Source organism: Stylophora pistillata, chromosome 5 (genome assembly GCF_964205215.1).
Source record: "Stylophora pistillata chromosome 5, jaStyPist1.2, whole genome shotgun sequence".
NCBI classification, from domain to species: Eukaryota; Metazoa; Cnidaria; class Anthozoa; order Scleractinia; family Pocilloporidae; genus Stylophora; species Stylophora pistillata.
This window is the reverse complement of record NC_142523.1, coordinates 3,288,722-3,307,691: the sequence shown is the minus strand read 5'-3', so window position 1 is coordinate 3,307,691 and position 18,970 is coordinate 3,288,722. Positions and strand designations below refer to the sequence as shown.

General features: G+C 38.8%; 2 protein-coding genes across 3 annotated transcripts; both read left to right on the top strand.

Moving 5' to 3' along the window:
- Nucleotides 1-2,916: 2,916 nt before the first annotated feature.
- LOC111335637 (bombesin receptor subtype-3-like) lies at nt 2,917-4,428 on the top strand. The gene has a single exon (XM_022941618.2). The coding sequence runs from the start codon at nt 3,071-3,073 to the stop codon at nt 4,064-4,066; it is 996 nt and encodes a 331-aa protein (XP_022797353.1). The 5' UTR covers nt 2,917-3,070; the 3' UTR covers nt 4,067-4,428.
- Nucleotides 4,429-8,401: 3,973 nt separating this feature from the next.
- Nucleotides 8,402-18,727, top strand: LOC111335645 (carboxypeptidase A2). 2 transcript variants are annotated; one of them, XR_016001014.1, is made up of 11 exons: nt 8,402-8,671; nt 11,614-11,695; nt 12,800-13,015; nt 13,127-13,228; nt 13,779-13,883; nt 14,413-14,523; nt 15,865-15,967; nt 16,651-16,859; nt 16,992-17,079; nt 17,229-17,540; nt 18,466-18,605. XR_016001014.1 is itself a non-coding variant. In XM_022941628.2 (10 exons), the coding sequence occupies exons 1-10, from the start codon at nt 8,613-8,615 to the stop codon at nt 18,645-18,647; spliced, it is 1,257 nt and encodes a 418-aa protein (XP_022797363.2). In that variant the 5' UTR covers nt 8,403-8,612; the 3' UTR covers nt 18,648-18,727. The 2 variants fall into 2 exon arrangements, 1 of the variants encoding a protein (XP_022797363.2); XM_022941628.2 differs by lacking the exon at nt 17,229-17,540 and having other exon boundaries at nt 8,403-8,671; nt 18,466-18,727.
- Nucleotides 18,728-18,970: the final 243 nt, after the last annotated feature.

The following is an 18,970-nucleotide window of genomic DNA, read 5'->3' as shown; positions in this document are numbered from 1 at the left end:
ATCGCCTTAAATCGTTTTATATCATCTTAAGCCAGTCGTTTGTCCCGGGATCTCATCCAAAGTTTGCAACCGTCTTTATTTTCCTTTATTCTGTTTACTCGTTTGTCAATTTCTTTACTTATAATTGCAATCGCTTGTTATTTGTAATTTCATTTTAGAAACCGCTTCAAGTGTTCATTTTGCTTCAATTGTTCAGTTCGCTTCGATTGTTCAGTTCATTTCGTTATTTGTTTGGAAGTATATTAAAGCGCGTATTATATTTGGCCATCATAGCTATTTTTGGGTGCTCTCCAGACAAACAAGGATAGATATGTCCCCGATTTGAACCCTGAACGTATCATTAACTCAATCGAGACAAAATGGCGATTTGATTCAATTGAACTCTCTGGAAACTTTTGTTGCAGCTAAGTTTTGTTGCCCCCCCAGACAAATAACTTCTCGCACTTCATTTATTACTCCTAAAGAAAGGAACGATTGTCCTGTCCTAATGGGTGTTAGGAAATTTTTTTATTTTGATTTCTATAACATTCTAGACAGCGAACAGTCCCGCCTTTTCACCCTTGGCGTAGTTTCTCAGCCACTGAGCCCATGGGGGGGGGGGGGGGACCTCAAGTCAAGTTATTTACAGATCTGAATGTATTCTTCCATTTTCTTTGCATTAGTGAACTAGACATAACAAACTAAGATGGTTTTCTCAATGTTATGGTTTACTGGAGGAAGTTACTCTTGAATTTTGACCAAAGCTGTTTCAGAGAGTCACACGAAGGAGGGACACATACTACCAACATATTTTTTCTATCTCGTTGGTCAAGGAACTTGGCTAAGAAAATAAAAAGGGTTGGGGGTGTATAACGAATAAAAATCAAGAAAGGCCGTCTTTCAGTCTCTCTCTCTCTCCTTTTTTTCTCTTTTCAGCTACGATTTCGTCGAACTTCCGCACAAAAACTACTTCCACGGACGAATATTAACCCTCTTAACCTAATCTGACGAAGAAATTGCTGCACAGAATCACTCGTACAAAAAAAAAAATCCTTTGTCACCGCCGATTTGTTTTTACGGTCAAACTACTTCTTTACAAAAACATCTTTATTCCATGAAGTTGATGTGGCCGTGAAAAAGATTTTTTCTTCATTACGGGCTAGCAAATGGAACATATGATTAATAAAACTATTGTAATCATTATCTGCCCTTTCACTGTCGAAACTCTTTGAATTGTTCACGGATCTAAGCATCTTTGTAACCCTTGATCGCATTCGCTACAGATAAAACCAAGCAAAGAGAATAGAATCGCAAAAATTATATACCAACGAACAAAAGAGATTATATCAGCAACAGCCACATTTGTCAGCAAGAAGTTGGCGGTCGTATGCATAGAGATTGTTTTCCAAGCGATTATTACTGCCAAGCCATTGCCGGTCCATTACACCAATAACAACCACAATCGCATAAAGGATCAAGAAGGTATAGAGGTCTCTCACATCAATTGAAGAATCAGCCATGTTGTTTTTTCGTTTATTTGCTTACAGCTCTAGAACAACTGATTCCATGACCAAAAATTGAGTGTAATCGACCACCTTAGGGAAGATTTCGTTGACGTCATCCATTGACATTTTTATGGAAAGCCGTAGGGCTGTTATAAGAAGTTCTTTCTCTTTTACTATTTGGGACTATAATATCATTCTAAAAATAGTGTGTTTATGCAGATCTCACTACTAAAAATACGCCCTTATCAGTTTGATGAATCTAATTAAAATTTAATTATGACTATAGCATAAGGGAGACAAACTTCTTCTTTCGATTCGATTTAAGTTCGTTTTCAGTTTCACGGGTAAGGTGAGATTTTATCGTTAATGAAGAGAACTGTGAAATGACTAAGCTTGAGAGCAACGCTTCTTGAGACGAAACAAACAACGTCTTTAACGTCAATAATTAAATGAAGGGTCTTGCAATAAATGTTAAAAGGGGGCCATAAATAAACTGAATTCAGTAAGGTGTTTGCATTATAGCGTTGCTTTGAGTTTCACGTTTTGTTAATAACTGTAAGATTGCAAGGCCGTCATATGTTAAAAATTATTTAAAATCAAAAAAGGTTTTAAAAAAGATATGAGGCTGCTGGGGCTATAACAATATTCAAAAAAAGAAAAAATAACGATTAAGTATCGCAGTCTTTGCGCGACTCAAAGGTCTCAATTTGTGTCAGGCCAGAAAGAACGAATTTTTTAAGTAACGGGGGGTAAAAGTTGGACGATACCAATGTGATGTGGTGTATGATAATGGCTCGGAAAGTCGCTACATTACTGAAGAAAGGTTCATAGGCGTCCTGCCTGGAAAAAAAAATGTGAAATTTAGGGTTCTGCGGCGCATAATAGGACACTTTCTCCAGCATTCACTCAAACTTGTGTGTGTGTTTTTTTTTTCAGTCTTTCAACGTGCCCGGTTTTTTATTTGCCCTTTCTATCGCTTACATCCACGTAGCATAGCGTAACTCTGTCTCTTGAGTGTTCATCTCATTATCTCTTATCAAAAACGTTTTTGTTTTGATAATCTAGCGTCAACTACCTACTAGATATCTTCAACATAGACGATAACATTTCTTTCTCCGTCTTTGGCTTTAAAAAGGTTATTTTTCAAAATCTAGTGGTTGCTGATGACAATAAATTCTTCTAAAGGGAAGCTTTTACCTCCACGAAGTACGTTCAGTTGTTAAAATTAAACCATATTCAGGAATGAATATGGTTTAAATGAATGAATGAAAAGAAAAAATGTATTTTCCCTGAGACATTAATAAATGATCTTCCCAGCACTTAAAATTAGAGCAGGCATGTATAATTTATGGGACAAATAGCTGCTTTCTGCAGGCTCCATACAAACTTTTTTTTGTTATTTAAGTGCGCCAACCAACCAGGACAAATAACCTCTTGTTTCAACGCACTTAAGTTTTGCTTTGGGCAAATTGAAATCATGGCATGGCGTCATTCATATCATTTCTGCCTATGGAAGATGATGCTTTTTCCGCCCTCTGTTTGTTCAGTTGGTAAATTGAATTTCCTCACCGAAAACGAACAAAAACATGGCAAATTTTTCCATCGATGTGACAAGTCTGTATCACTCGCTTTCACCGTTTAACATCACGTTATTTATCCTGTATGCGATAATGGTGGTCATTGGTTTAATTGGCAATAGTTTCGTGGTAATAATCGCTTGGAAAACGATCTCGATGCACACAGCAACCAACTTCTTGCTGTCGAATGTAGCTGTGGCAGATTTTATCTCTTTGGTTTGGTGCATAATTCCCTTAGCTACCTGCCTCTTTGCCGAGCATCCAAGCGGACAAGTGGGGACGTACCTTTGTAAGTTTTTCACAGGATATGCAATGACGAGTGTTTCCGTTACAGTTAAACTTTCTAGTCTGCTCATCGTTGGAATCGAGCGGTATCGTGCAGTCATCAAGCCTTTACAGAATGACTACCACCTAGAACATATTGGCTATATGATAGGCTCTCTTTGGATATTTGCTGTAATTTTTGCCCTGCCTGGTTTTATTTACAGTGAATACGATGATCAACTTAAAAGATGCGTTGATATAGGGTCAATCGAGAGGACGGCATCTGTGAAATGGCTCGTCACAAGTATGACAGTCGCGACGGCCGTTTGTTCAACTTTTTTATTCTTATCCTATTTCCAAATACTTAAAGGCATTTATATCACCAAAACAGTTTGTGTTGAATCAGCAGCAACGAGACACGCGGATATGAAGGCAAAAAGAAAACTCGCTATAATTTCTTTGACAGTCACAGTAGCCTACATTATCTGCAACGTACCATTTTTGGTTTTTGAGATGTACACAGCTTATACCGAAAGGGAGAAAATTATAAATAACTATGTGACTATATACAGAGTTTATCGCATTCTGGGACTTCTTATGTACTTCAACTCATGTTTAAATCCGTTTCTTTATGCCTTTCAGAGCTCTAATTATAGAAAGAACTTTAAAAGGATCTTTCTTCGCAGAATAACTGAACTGCACGATAATAGTATAAATTTAGAGGTTTTTACTGGAGGTTGATGTTATCTCATGGGCAAAAAGCAGCAGAAACAGCTAAAAAAAATTTTTCTCATCAAATTGCCGATTACGATGTTACTAATTAGGCCTTACTTTCCAAAGAAGTGTGAGTTGGATGATCGTTTTACTTGCAAATGCACATTTTTAAATTATCGGCAGGAAGAGCTGACTAAAGTGTGTTTTGATTGGTGATACCATCTCCACGGAAACGTTTTGGGTGAAAAGACGCTCAATAAAATAACAACCACTAAAGGTCATATCTTTTAGCCAACGGCTATTTTGAAATAATCATTAAAAAATTTCTGTCTTTAAATGAAAGTGAAAATGTTCTGTGCTGCTTTGAGCCGTCTTGAATCTTTTTTATATCCAACAGATTAGTGCTCCACTAAGGTCCCGTTCCATGGCTTGTTGGGGTATAAAACGCTATTGTGATCTTTCAATACCGAGAATTAAATTCTCTTTTTTTCAGAAAATGGTGGCAAAAAACTATCAACGAAGATTCGCCAAACGGACCTTTCAAGAGCCTTTCCAAGTCACCATTTTTTTCTCGTTGCCATGCACCCACCAATAACGTAGCTCCATTTTCTGCCTTTAAAAGCACACACAACCCACAATTCCTCTATTCGCTCCGACGAAGGGCTAACGCTCGAAACGTCAGCTTTTGTAATCATTACGGTAGCCAATTTATCATTTCAACTTTGTTGATATATCCAAATTATTTTCCTATTGAGGCCGCAATGACAAGTATTGGTTAGATCGTGTCCCTGATTCAAAGTTACAGGTGGGGGAAGGAAAGTAGTTGATATCTTTTCTTCCGGTTAGCTCAATTGGTTAGACCGCTGGACTGTTGTGCGGGAGGGTCGAGGTCGATGGTTCGAGCCCCGGCCGGACCAACACTCCAAGTCTTAAAATAACTGAGGAGAATGCACTACCTTTCTATAATATCAAGAAATGGATAGACATTCTAGTCTTTTCGGATAAGGACCAATAAACCATAGGTCCCGTCTCCTGCGTCTATTAATTAGTTAATTTGGTTAGGCAGGGGACATTAAGAACCCATTCACGAGATTATTGTGATGTGGTCTGGCCTGTTTACTGGGAATTGGGGGGGGGGGGGAGGGGGCATCTTCAAATAAGTTTCCTTCGATTGTTTGTAAACTGCTGATGCAGTCCGGCCAAAGTCCCCCGAAAAGTGTTGTGATGCGCATTTGATCATATCAACATGTTAATTTGCGCAATATAAGTATTAAATTATTATCATTATCAAATTGTTATTAAATTATTATTGCCATATGATTTCGTCATGGGTTTCCCCATACTGAAGCCATAAGATCCTTGTTCTTGACATCGCAATACTGCGCTAGAGAGTGGATCGCGAGGTTCCGGTTTAAGTTCGAGCCCATGCCATCTCTATTTGTTGAGTCTATGCTTACGATATCAGCTAGAGAGTTGTATATCGGCTAATATAAACTAGCGCTATCAACAGTCGTTTACAAAATTTGTAACCGTTATTTTTTTCTCAACCGGGAAATGGATTTGCATGACTCGGCAGATCAAGTTGATAATAAAGGTGCTACATTTCGCGAAAAATGCCCTAGATACTGAAACATGAACTTATGGCACACTGCATGGCTGAAATAAACGGAATATAGCAGTTGTGTTTGTGGCATGCTAGTTCTTTAGTAACGCATCGGCTGAAATATAGGCCTGGCTACCTAGCCTGCGTGACGAAAGGGCTGCGTAATTTTTTCGAGTAACGGGAGAGTGGGGAGGAGAAAACTCGCTTGCTTTAGCACCTACCAGGACTTTTTAAAGTCCTTCTTTGTCAGTGATGTTATTTTGCCACGTCACGGGGTCAGTAGAGGGGCTTTGGCGTGGGGAGAGGGGTGGGGGGGGGGCTGATTACAAGTGGATTTTTCTCACCTGCAAGCATCGTCTTATTGTCAGTCCAGACCGAAAAGTCTCGAGCCCTTTTACATGCGTTCTTGGGCCAGAGGGTTTATGTGGGTACCTAAATGTATCAGGAAAATACCGAAAAATTGCGTTTGGCCGTTCTACATACAGAAATTTAAAAATTTTCTTGCGTGAATCATACAGACATTGTAATAAGGATGAAGAAATACATGGAACTGTTGTTTTAAGCTACGGTCTCTGAGGGATCCTATCTCGAGTGACTGAGACTGAGTGGAGAGCTTTAGAAGATAAATAAAATAAAATAAAAAAAACACTCTTACCAGCTTGTTAAAAAAGATGATTCAACTAGACTTACCACACACGATTTTGCTAAGCTTGACCCTGTCATTCCCAAGATCGATTGTTAATTCTCCCCTATATATAGCTATCACACATTTCCTTGTAAATTAGTCATGAGAATTTGGCGTTAGATCAAGATAACAACTTCTGCTTAATAAGTTTGAGTATTCTCATTACCCGTTTGCTGGATAATGCAAGGGCGTAGCCAGGGGGGTCCTGGAGTGCCCGTGACCCCCCCTCTTAGTAGGCCTTCTTTTGAGCAAACAACCTAAAGTATTCAGGTGGTGAAAACGCCATGACAATAGACCACTTTCATAAATTACTGCCGTACAAATATTCTTTTGTTTAAATTTAAATTAGCCCTTCTGACCTCGCTTGAGATAATGAACTGGAAAACGAGGCCAGTAGGGCTAATTTAAATTTAAACAAAAGAATTTTAATCCGGCCGCCATTTATTAAAGTGGTCTATATCTTGGCCTTCCCACTTTACTCTCACTGCTCATCCCAAAACTGTAACATTAAGTAAAACATGCACGGCGTGGAGGTCGACAGGACAATTTGGTGAGTAGCCTCTGTGACCCCCCCGCCCTTTGAAAAATCCTGGCTACGCCCCTGTAGTGTATGGAAATTATAGGGAGAAGTTTCTTGTTAATCACTTCGCTGGGAGTTTAATAGTGTCGTTTTTAGCCCTGAACGGTTTTCTCTTTTTGACAGTTTTTCTAGATTTCAACTCGATTCCTCTTTGAGATTTGAAAACATGGCATGGCTGAGGTAATTCCCTGAATCGCTGCCTACGTTTGATGTTCATTAGTTTGGTGTTGATGGCTCGCTAAAAATAAGTCACCTTGGCTTTTAGTATAATAGACGCCCTTGAATTAAGTGGCAACCGAAAAAATTGGTGAAACTTTCCGGCTTGTGGGGTTCACGATTAATCACGAAGCAGTGCATTATGGGTTGTCGAGTGGATCTAAAGTCCTACAGGCTTATGCAAGAGTGTAAAAATATTTCTAAATTATAAATCTAATTTATGAACCTAGGGTGATTTTAAAACAGGTTACCCTTAAAAATTGTCCAGCTCCATCGAGGAAAAAACTTAATAGCGAATAGATTCAAAAATATTGATCGAGACCAAGCTGATTTTGATCGCCGGAATCGAACATTTGAACAATTTTTTTATTTCTTTAATTTTTTTTTCATTCTTTTGGGACTTTCAGTTTTCCGTTTTGGTACCCTCTACAGTTTCGTTTTTCTCGGTTTTTATTTTTGGTTTTGGCTTTTTCTATGAATAACGAAGAGGGTTTTTTAAATGATTTTTCTTTTCGCATACACAGGAAATTATATTTGAACAGAGGTAAGATTATTATACTATGCATTATTTCGGATTCGAGTGAATTTTAATCTTGTTATTCGGTTTTCAGGGAAACTTTGTCCTCAATTTTGCTCTTCCTTAATTACGAGCTCCAATTCCCTCCTCGTCACAATTCTAAGTTGAAGTGTACGAAATATCAAGCCACGAAAATCAACCCACGGTGATGTTTGATAGCGGCGGAGACATTCCGCTTGTTTAATATCACCTAAACAATAATTTATAAAAAAGATCTGAGCATTGTAAGCAGATCAAAGTCGTAAAAGACATTTGCTTTACTGCTGTTCAGGTGTAAAATCAATTGTTGACTTGTGATAAAGGCAATTCGAACGCTGGCATCGATTCAAACTTTACTCAGACATGTTAGGGGGGTAATCAAGCGATTTAGCATGTCAAAGACATGTTATATTTTGACAAATAATATGAAAATGATAAACACTCAGAATTTTCCCATTGTACGACAAAGGAAATGCTTTTAAATTCTGTTTAAACTATGTTCTTAAAGTGCACTTTAGCAGTAATCGAAAATTACACTGGTGTTTCGTAAAAGTGCTGGATTTTGTTACGTTTTTAAAGCAACGATTTCTTAGCACTCTGTTTGGTCATTTCCAGCCTGCTGCAAATGCAAAAAGGTTGAACGTGTGTTAATGTTTATTCAAACGGCTTTCACAATATTAATTTTTGTCTGACGAGTATTCAATTTAGTCAGCTGGTGAGTTAACATCTGCCAGTACCAGAACTCAATCTAAAATAACCCCAAAATGTAAATGGTCACTCGTTGGGTATGTTTATGCAGCAAGGATGGTTGTCGTTCACAGACACACATACTGCCAGTCTTAGAGGAATGAAGAAAAATCTATATTTACAAAATAGTTCGTTTAACGTATTAGCTTAGTCGTAAAGGTTTCACAATTTCGTGAACCCATCGACATGGCATCTACTTTGCTTTATGCTGTTTTCTTATCCGTGGTTGTTGCTTCGTTTGCTGGGTAAGTTGGACAAAAAACGATAGGTTTTTAGTTTGGATCAGAAACCACAGAAGTCAGGTTACAGTTCATTAGTGTCTACACTGTCAACAATTTTTATTTTGGGGCTCGTAGCTAGGACTAAAAGGTCTTGTGCGGAAGAATTTTCTTAAACGGGCGTCATTACCATTGGTGAACGAAAAGTGCTCTTATTTGTGCTGCTTGTATTAGCTTGAAATTCATCTTTGAAAACGATTACTTCAAATGTTTACACGCCATTTGAATCACCCTTTCCCGAAACGGAGAATATTTTAAAGTTTACTCTAAAATTCTACAGGAAAAAATTCATGATCAGTTTATAAATTTCACGTGAAAGGCAAATGGGGGTAGAGACGAAGTTAACGAACCAATTTTTCCTCTTAGGGCTTAAGGTAATAAAATTCCAATTTCTTCCGCGGCATCACTAGTGTGATACTGATACGTTATCGAAGAGATGAGCCGTGTTGGAAATTACTGTCACTGAAGAACAATTCACTGTGTTCAAATCGTTCGTCGTTTCATAGCGTGACCCTAATTTTCCTACAGAGAACCACGTGTCTAGAATAGGCATATTTATGATTGCTAGTTATATCTATTCACATCCAACGAATTAAAACTGTTTTTAAAGGAGAAACTTCATGATTGACAGCAGACGGTTCTCTATTCTGTTAGAAATCGAAATCTACATACGAGCCTGCTAGCAAATAATCAGTTTGTCTCTGAATTGACTTCTGAAAATCGAATGCGAATCCATGAATCGCAGAAAAAAACTTCTGCTTTGTCTAAAGTTCTGACATGGCTTGTTTAACGAGGCGAATTTTTTTTTCCTCCTTATCTAAATCGTAAAGAATTTATTTGTTCTCTTTTCACTAGAGAGATAATTTAGACGTAGAAATTTGGAGAGTTGTATTCAAGATTTTGATCGTGAGAATCAAACAAATTTTTTTCTTACAAATTCTTATTTATTAATTTCTGAAATTTAGAACCTTACTTCCTTATCATCATTGACACGGCAGGATGCTTAGGCGAGTATTTAACCAAATGGAGAACAATGCGTGAATTGTAAATTAAACCCTAAGGAAGAACCAGCTTCATTTATAACCATCGTCCATTGTTAGAAAATACAGCTACATAACAAAGTGGCGCCTTAAATTTACTATCGTTTTCGTTTCACGTTTTCAATTTCACATGGTTTCATAATGAGCTAAGGCCATCCTTGATCCACAAAAGATTATTCTCTACTTAAATTTTATGCTCACATAAAACACACAGCCTGTTCATAAACTATCTACTAACAGCTGGTTTGAACAAAGGCTTTGTTGCTTCGTTGGTGGATTTTGCATGTATGATTGCTAATCGAGTTTCAATACATCCTAAGGTAATTGGTTCGAAATTTAATCCAAGTTTCAAGGGGAGGCCGTAATGGTTTTTCCGTCTCTCAAAAGATATCACGTTAATGTTTTTTATTATTATTTTGCCAAAATAAGCTGCTTTTAGAATTATCTGGTATCGAAAAAAGAGGAAGGGATCACGTAGGAAGGCTCAAATTTCCACTGAATGTCTTATTAAAACATGTTTCAAAGATCAGAATTTAAGATTTTCAGAACTTAACTTGTTCTCAATGTCGTATTGCCGTTTCCAATGAGGTGTAGACTGAACATCGATAGTTAACAAACCGAAGCTAAGTGATATAAGCGTGAGGGATACCAGGTGTACTTGTTCAAAGCGTGAGCGTTAGAACTTGAGTGATCGCTTTTTAGTGTGATCGCTTAAAAGTGTGATCATTTAAAAAAGTGATCGTTAAAATGAGTGAGCGTCAAATTCTGTGGACATTAAAAATGGAAATATATTAAGAGTCAAATTACCATTTTAAAGTAGTTGTAGGCGATAAGGCATTGAGATGGGTGAATAAAAGTTTTCGCAATTATCAAGAAGTCGTTTAATTTCTAGCTGTTAACCATACGTTTGACGATCTCCCGCCTACTTCCCTTTCCTGGAATTATCGCTTTTTTAGCACCTTGCTTTTAGTATTACCGCTGTTTTTTCCTTCCTCAATTAAGTGGAAAACTGTTTAGATATTCTTTTATTTCATAGAAATGCCAGATGTTGGCGCCTCGAGAGCACATTTGTCTTGCAAGGTCTTATGATAACTTTTTGGGCTCGACTTGATTGGCCGCGCGACTTAGCAAATGATGTTCCACGACGGAAACCTTTCACAGAAACTTAGTTTAAAGAATTGTGCAAAGGAAACGCTTCTTTGATCTGCGATAACCAAGCACTTCGTAAGAAAAAAAGAAAAAATATTATTCATTCGAAACTGACAAATCACACGAGGCGGACGCAACCTGTGTCTGACTGATCAGTTTCAAAAAACCAAGCGTATGACCTTTGACTGACAGAAATTAAATTCTCAAGCTTTAAAAACATGAAGTGATTAAATGATGGCTCACCGGTGAACGCGTTGAACTCTGGGTCCTAAAGGCTGGAGTTCGGATTATATTCTTGGGTCAAACGCTTTACTCTCACCAGACCTCTCTCAACCCAGGAGTAGAAATGCGTACATGCAAACTTTGTGAGAAAACTGACGAAAATGTTTTTACCTTTCAAAACGTGAATCACTTTTATCATCAACAGTTCTTTGTAGGACTACCTTTTTTTCGTTCATTGACACGAGAAGATCTATCACTTCACTTGATACTTTCTCTTAACGCTCATAAAATATTGGTGGAAAAGCAACTTTTGATATACAAAATGTTAACCGAGATCATTTCAATTAGAATACATAGGGAGGTCCATTTAAATTATAAAAGAAATTATGGAAAGCATGAAATATTATTTTCTGAAACCAGTGATGTACCCTTAATCTCCTTCCTATAAAAAAAAATGTTTCTCGATATATAATTTTATTTGTTGTATTTCATTTGCAGCGACAAAGTCATTCGCATTATCCCTGGAAACTCAAATGAACTTGACTTTCTCTCATCTTTGGAAGGCAAACGGGAATTGGAGGTAAGGTAGTGATAGCAAGGACGGAATGGAAGTTTTACGTCAGTTATAAAGAAAGTTGTTGTAATGATGTACATGTGTACTTATTAACCGAGCGGGAGGTCTGTCTGGGAGAATCTTGACCGAGGTCGCCAGTACAGAACGAACGCAGTGAGGTCTGCACAAGCGACCGAGGTCAAGATTCTCCCAGACAGACCGACTTAGCTCGGTTAATAAGATGGTTATTATATGGCTGTGTCTTATATGCCAATTTTTTATATTCTTTGTACATTTTTTCCTAGACCGGTCTAGATGCCGGTCTAGATGGGTAAATCTAGACCGCTTTCAATATTGATTTCAGCCAATCAAATTTGTGAATTCGGTAGTTCCCAGTCCTTGTGAGACACAGCCATTTTTAAAATAATACATGATCTAAAAAGGGTCAAGAATCGAGTCAAATCGACAAAGAAGGCGAATGTCAAATGGACGACTTAAAATGGGGATCATTGAGGAGGCCGAATAAAATAATATTCAATTACATTGAATCTAAAAATATTTCTACTTGTTATGGCGTCACTATTAGGTGGTCTATAGCCTATTATCTTTCCAAAAAATATCCAAAAACTACCCGTGCCGAGGGCTGCATAAGACGACTGTTTCAACAATGTATATCGTGGATAAAAGAGGAAAAAAAAGTAAAAAAAATGTTAAGCACTAATTTGTTCCCTTGTACTTTAAAGTTTACTGCGAAACTAAAAAAAACCATGACAACTTTGATTTGATTCTGAATCTGATTGTGTCTGATATAAAAGTTCAGCACAGGCAAACAAGCGCTAAACAAAAAACCCAACTCCTGTGTATGGTTGTGATACAGGTTTCTGACTACTAATTTGCCTTTCGTAATCAAAATTATTTTGGACGTTGGCGAACTGACATTAGACGTTGGCGAATCGACCTCCTACGTTGGCGAACTGTTCGTTGTCGCACTGACACGTTGAAGAGACGACCGGTTACCTTTGAATCACTAAAGCCTCGTACTAATATTTCTGGGTTTCACCGTTTTCTTAGTGTCGCTTTCCGAACGTTGCAGTGTTGTTGAATATTTTCTGTTCTTTGAATTTTTCTAAGCTCGACTTCTGGAAGGCCCCTCACAGGCCGGGTCTGGCTGTGGACATTCACATGACAGATGCAGCGTACAAGACTGTTGCCAAGTTACTTAAGGAACAAAATATCAGGTTTCAAATTCTAATCGTTGACGTCGACAAATTGATGGACGACGAAAACGAATTGCAAAAGCGTGGCATGTCTTTTAGCTTTTACAGCCGATATCATCCTTTGAATGAGGTAACACGAGTATTTGTTGATTGAAAAAAGGCGATGAAAGGCTTTTTAAATTAAAACTTAAAGAACGAAGCTGTTGATGATCGTTTTTTTTCTTTTACGGCCTACGGATAGATCGACGAGGAGCTGAGCAACCTTGCCAACCAACATGCAGAAATGGCCAACGTTTTCAATTTGGGAAGATCTTTTGAAGGACGCCAACAGCAGGCAATTAAGGTGAGAAATTCGTTTATAGCGCTAAAAGGAGAATGAATGATAACCGCTCTTGAAAATGAACAACACAACTATTTTTTTATAGAACAAGCAAAACTTGTCCTGATTCGCCGTTGATTCCAGAACGAATAGATAAACATAAATTCTGGTATCGTACGAGAAAATGGCGAACTTAAGTTTTTCCTAGACTTAGCGATTTTTCAACATTTTACGATTGCCAGGTGTCAGCACGCCACAAATATGTGATTTATCATGAGGATCTTACAATGTAACGCTTGACGCTCAGGCTTTGATGTTTTCTAGCTAAGCATGTGGTGTTACGCTGACGAAAAAAAAAAAATCACTGTTGCACAAATATCATATGCAAATATTAAATGGACAAAATTTGATTCCGGTGATGTAGGTAAGGAACTGAACCTTAAACTCGCGCAAGATCTGATTCGTATGCATTAAATTTTGATGGGTATTAGCTGTAATAAAAAGCTATTTTTTTTTTACTGGTTACATCTTAAGTCTTGACCATTGTTTGTGCTATATTTCGTGATTATTGCAGCTGAGGGGAAGACGTAGACCAGGCAAGAAGATCTTTTTCATGAACTGTGGGATTCACGCCCGTGAATGGGTGTCTCCAGCGACGTGTATGTACATCATCAAACAAGTACGTGCCCATTTAGTAATTAGGGACTTCTTATGCAGTCAGGACAACAGCGCCGAGGAAGAAGTCGATTAAAAAAATGAATTCGTATTTTAGTTAGAATTTCGCGAACGGCTGGAAATGTTTACCGTCCCTTATACGGCGCCAGAACTCAGCTTCGGTATAACGTATGTGAGAAGTGTTGCTTGTTCACGTTTGTGAACAGGGGGTGATGAATTCTGTCACCGAATCAGAGAACATTGTAAGGAGCGGTTTTTATTTACCGCCTGAAAGGCTGTGTAGAGTAGGGGCGTCGGAGTATTTTGTTGTGTCACAATAGGTATGATCCCCCTCTCTGGCAGTCAATTTCCTATGGTCTCTCCCCTTCCCTTCCCTCCCCTCCCCCTTGTATACTCTGTTGGCGACGACAGATCCTACCGGTTAGGTGATCAGTAAACAAGCCAAATCCTTTTTAAAAAGCGTTCCCGGGAAAGGTCTTTGATACATCTTAGTATGACCTTTAAATTGGGGCTTCTATTCATGTTTTTATCAGATCGTCTCCAGATATGGCCGAGACAGTAGCGTGACCGAAATGTTGGACAAGATGGATTTCGTTATCATGCCTGTTCTAAATGTTGATGGTTACGTTTTCACTTGGAATCCAGTTCGTATCTATCTATTTTTCACTATCAAACAACCGATGTTTCTTCATCTCAACTATGTTTTCTTATGGAGATTAAAAATTTACCATTCTTCTCATTACGTTAATCCTTTGATCCTTAAGAGGGACAAGCATCCAATGTCTCCGTACGATATTACCCCTCGGGGGTGTAGCCAGGATTTTTCAAAGGGGGGGGATGTTCACAGAGGCTACTCACCAGATTGTCCTGTCGACCTCCACGCCGTGCATGTTTTACTTAATGTTACAGTTTTGGGATGAGCAGTGAGAGTATAGTGGGCAGGCCAAGATATTGTCACGGCGTTTTCACCATCTGAATATTGTAGGTTGTTTGCTCAAAAGAAGGCCTACCAAGGGGGGGGACACGGGTACCCCAGGACCCCCCTCCTGGCTACGCCCTTGCCCTGAATCAAACAGGAAGGTCACGAGAATTAAGAATAATCTGATCACCAGCTAGGGAAGCTCTTAATAGTCCATTTTACAGTTGTGTGCTTTGTTGCAAAGCCTTTAAACAGGAGTGTGGCCAGGGGTGACTTTGTTATGAAGCAGACCTTACTGCCTTTCAAATGTAAATCATTTTGTTATCATGCTAACTAGATCCAGGTCTCTATCACGATGAGGTCACCTTCAGCTTCACTCCAAATCAAAGGCTTGGCAACTAAGTACACAACTGTGAAATGGCCTATTGTCGGACAAATTCTCGTTGTCAGCATTTTAGGGAATGTATAGAGAACAGCATGGAAAATTGATATGCATACTGGTATGCTACTGGTAAAGTGTTGCAATCAGTTAAGTCAGCCATATGAGAATGATAGTGATCTTAAAAAAAAGTTTGGCAAAGGTGAGATAAATAAAAACAAAGCTGTAACCTCGATTGGAGGTGTTTGCCACACTGCTAGTCTCTGTGCAATGAATTGTTGCAGATCTTCATTTCTCCTTTAAATTGAGTTGCTTTGACTCGAGGTTTACACTTCCGATTGGCCATATCGAAAAATACCACAATGCTATAGGAGTTTAGGACGCTTGTGAGGATGCTGATAGATAGCTTTTTGTAGCATGAAAAACATTAACCGAAGGAATCAGGACGAAGGACCTGAGACCAGCTTGATAGATTCTGTGAACGATAGAGATGGGAGAATAAGGCTCACATTGAGTCCCTTCTCGAAAAACCCAAACTGCTTTGAAAGGAGTGTCGTGGAATTTTTCGAAGTGGCCTGTTTGATACTCGATCATTGGGCGAATTTTGGAGAAAAATTTATATTCCAGTGATATCTGGTATCAATGTAATTTCTTCCTATAACTTATATAACCAACTTGGGTTTACAGAGTAACCGTAGGAACAGATACTGGAGAAAGACACGTAAACCCAATAAGAGCAGCAGATGCATTGGAACTGACCCAAACAGAAACTGGGATTACATGTGGGGATGTAAGTACAGCGCTCGCGACCCTCAAAACGTATGTACCAGTGTCTTGGAGGAGTACTTTTGCATTAATTCGCATATACCTTAGGAACTACTCATTATTTAACGCCTAACGGGGGAGGGGGTGAAGGAAGGGGTAGTAGGATTTTGCATTGGGTGATCGCATGGTTTTCAAGGGGAACAGAGGGGGATCAGTCGTTGCCAATAGATATTTAAGGGGGAGGGGGTGTTATAGAAAAATTACAATTAGGGGGGATTTGGAGAACATTACATATCCTTACAGGAGGATCAGATAAATTTCATCATGACACAACCAAAATCCTCTGATTTTCCCCCACTCTCCCACCCCCAGAACATAAAGAAAGACCAGTCATGATGGGAACTCATTTAACTTCTAGGCAATTAAGTATTTTTCTAGGAATAACTAATCATATATCACAAATGTTTCGCCCAGGTGAACGCCCCCTTCCCTCCCCTCCCCCCCCCCCCTCCTGTGGTTTTCTCTAACAAAACATTAAAAAAAACACCTGAGGCACAAGTGGCATATTCCCGGGAGATTGGATACCTTTCACACTTTCCATTTGAATGTACAAGCTGAAAAGCATTTTCTGCCTAAAGGGGGGGGGGGGGGGGGGTAAAAAGGCGGGTTTCTGTTACCCAGAGTTGACCTTATCGATGTTTTATGCAGATCCAGGAGCCAGTTCAAACCCATGTAGTGAATCCTTCAGAGGAACACACGCATTTTCCGAAATAGAAGTGAGAAATGTAGCGGATTATTTAAAGGCACTGAACGAAAATGGCCAAATAGCGGGCTATATGGACATTCACGCTTACAGTCAGTTATGGATGACCCCGTGGGGGTATACTGCACGGAAAACCAAAGACCACGAGGAACTGGTACTGAAATAAAAATTCATTTTAACTAGATATACTTTTCTTTAAACATTTTGCCTTCAAAATATTATCGACACAGTTTTAACCATGGTTCCGGAATCTCGAACTCCTCTAAATTCGTGAAATGTTTTTTAGATGAGAGTTAGCAAAGCTGCAGTAAACGCCATACGAAATGCTGGTTATGGCACCTATTATAGATACGGGCCATCTTCCGTCATCATATGTAAGTTACATAATTTGCAGTTCATTTTTCATTAAACTCTTAAACTTACAAACTTATTCATAACTAAGAGAAGGAGCACTTCAACCTCTCCTCCTATCTATAGAAGTTCTTTCTTTTTTTTTTTTTTTTTTTTGATGTCATTTGAACAGGACATGAATGCGCAGAAACTGTAAAAGAATGTTCCTGATATCAAATGGCATGCAGAAGCATCTGCCCGCAGCTGCCGCCAATGAAGGTTTTTGAAACTTATAGAAAAAGATGTATCACTGCGCGAGGCGCTTATACCATATGTCCGGGTCGGACACATTAAGCAGCGAAGATGTCGAATAATAACAGAACAGCGCTTTGACCAACGAGTTTAATGACGGCGAAGAATACCAATATATACAAAACGATCCGGTCGCCCTTTCAGCAAAGATTACGAGACTCGGGGAGCCATAAAAACCACGTGATGAAGGGCGGTAAGCGAAAGAAAAGGAAGAGTTTTTTACGAACCTAAAAGTTTACAAGCGTTTCACCTCGTGCGATAAAAGGATAGCGAGTAAAATTACCACTGAAGGAATGTGGTCTACGTGACATACAAAAAATGAGGAAAAACCTTGTTGAGGAATAGCCTCAACACTACGAGAAATTTAAAGTAAAAGCAAGTAAAAATACCTGAACCGCGGGGAAAAGTGACTGACCAGGTTGCATCTGGTCTTCATCTTGCACCTGATTGGTTGACGAGGTGGCACGAGTTTGCTAAACCAATCAGAGCGAAGTAAATCAAACCCGATGCAGTTCTGGACCCCTTGAATTAAAAACTGCCTGCTAATGCTTTTTTGGAACCGTTAAAATCAAGGCAATTCATTAATGCATTAGATACATAGTGAATAAAGGCTGATAGTTTCGAAAGAAACTGTTTGGGGCTGCGTCGGTGGGAGTAACGAAATAATTTGGATATATCAACAAAGTTGAAATGGTAAATTGGCCACCGTAACGATTACAAAAGCGGACGTTTCGAGCGTTAGCCCTTCGCTCCGACGAGCTAACGCTCGAAACGTCAGCTTTTGTAATCGTTACGGTGGCAATTTACCATTTCAACTTTGTTGATATATCCAAATTATATACATTGTGGTTACCTTCTTGTGTGAAATCTGCTCGTTTTATCATTTAAATGAGAGCTCTAGGGCAATGGTTTCATGTGAATCTTCTGTAAAGCGTTACAGCGTAGTCAGTAGGAAATAAGTATGGTTCTCAAACTTACAATTAGCCACGATGGGTACTTCCGTAAGTGTCTCGGACTGCGTGTGACATTCGGATAAAAACTACGAGAAAGAAATGTTCCGGACACGAAACGCATGCGCGATGCAATTCTAACAATGAAATCTGTAATTGTGTTGGCAGACCAAAATTCTGGAGGTAGCAAGGACTACACATATGGAGCGCTGAAGATCAAATATTCATTTGCCTTAGAATTGAGGGATACAGGACGTTACGGTTTCCTGTTACCAGCGTATCAGATTGTTCCCACAGCGATGGAGACGTTTGAAGGTATCAAAGCGATGGCCAGAGAAATGAAAGTGTAGCAAGTCTGCTGGACTATATGTTTGTGAAGCAAGATTAAAAGAAATAGAATAATCTAATAAAAGCTGTTGCAAAGGGAAAACGATGTTCATTGTGTGCTAAGGTAATTTCATTGTATCGCATTTCGTATTCTTGTTGTGCACATTTTTCAGAATTGATGATCTGGCCTCGGTTCTCCCTCTATTCAAACTCTGTCGAAATTAAGCACTTCCAAACTATAAAACCAATCTACTCGGCCTGTACTATTTTTCATCACTGAATGCCCTAGCTATTATACAATGGCTTCATTGGTTCCAATAGAAGAAAATTTTCTCCACGTTATCAG

What these genes read in the sequence shown, in the direction of transcription:
- LOC111335645 (XM_022941628.2), top strand. Translation starts at nt 8,613, where the DNA reads ATGGCATCTACTTTGCTTTATGCTGTTTTCTTATCCGTGGTTGTTGCT. An exon ending in GTATGTACATCATCAAACAA is followed by an intron (nt 13,884 to 14,412) that starts GTACGTGCCCAT and finishes TGTTTTTATCAG; the next exon opens with ATCGTCTCCAGATATGGCCG. An exon ending in CCAAAGACCACGAGGAACTG is followed by an intron (nt 16,860 to 16,991) that starts GTACTGAAATAA and finishes AATGTTTTTTAG; the next exon opens with ATGAGAGTTAGCAAAGCTGC.
- LOC111335637 (XM_022941618.2), top strand. Translation starts at nt 3,071, where the DNA reads ATGGCAAATTTTTCCATCGATGTGACAAGTCTGTATCACTCGCTTTCA.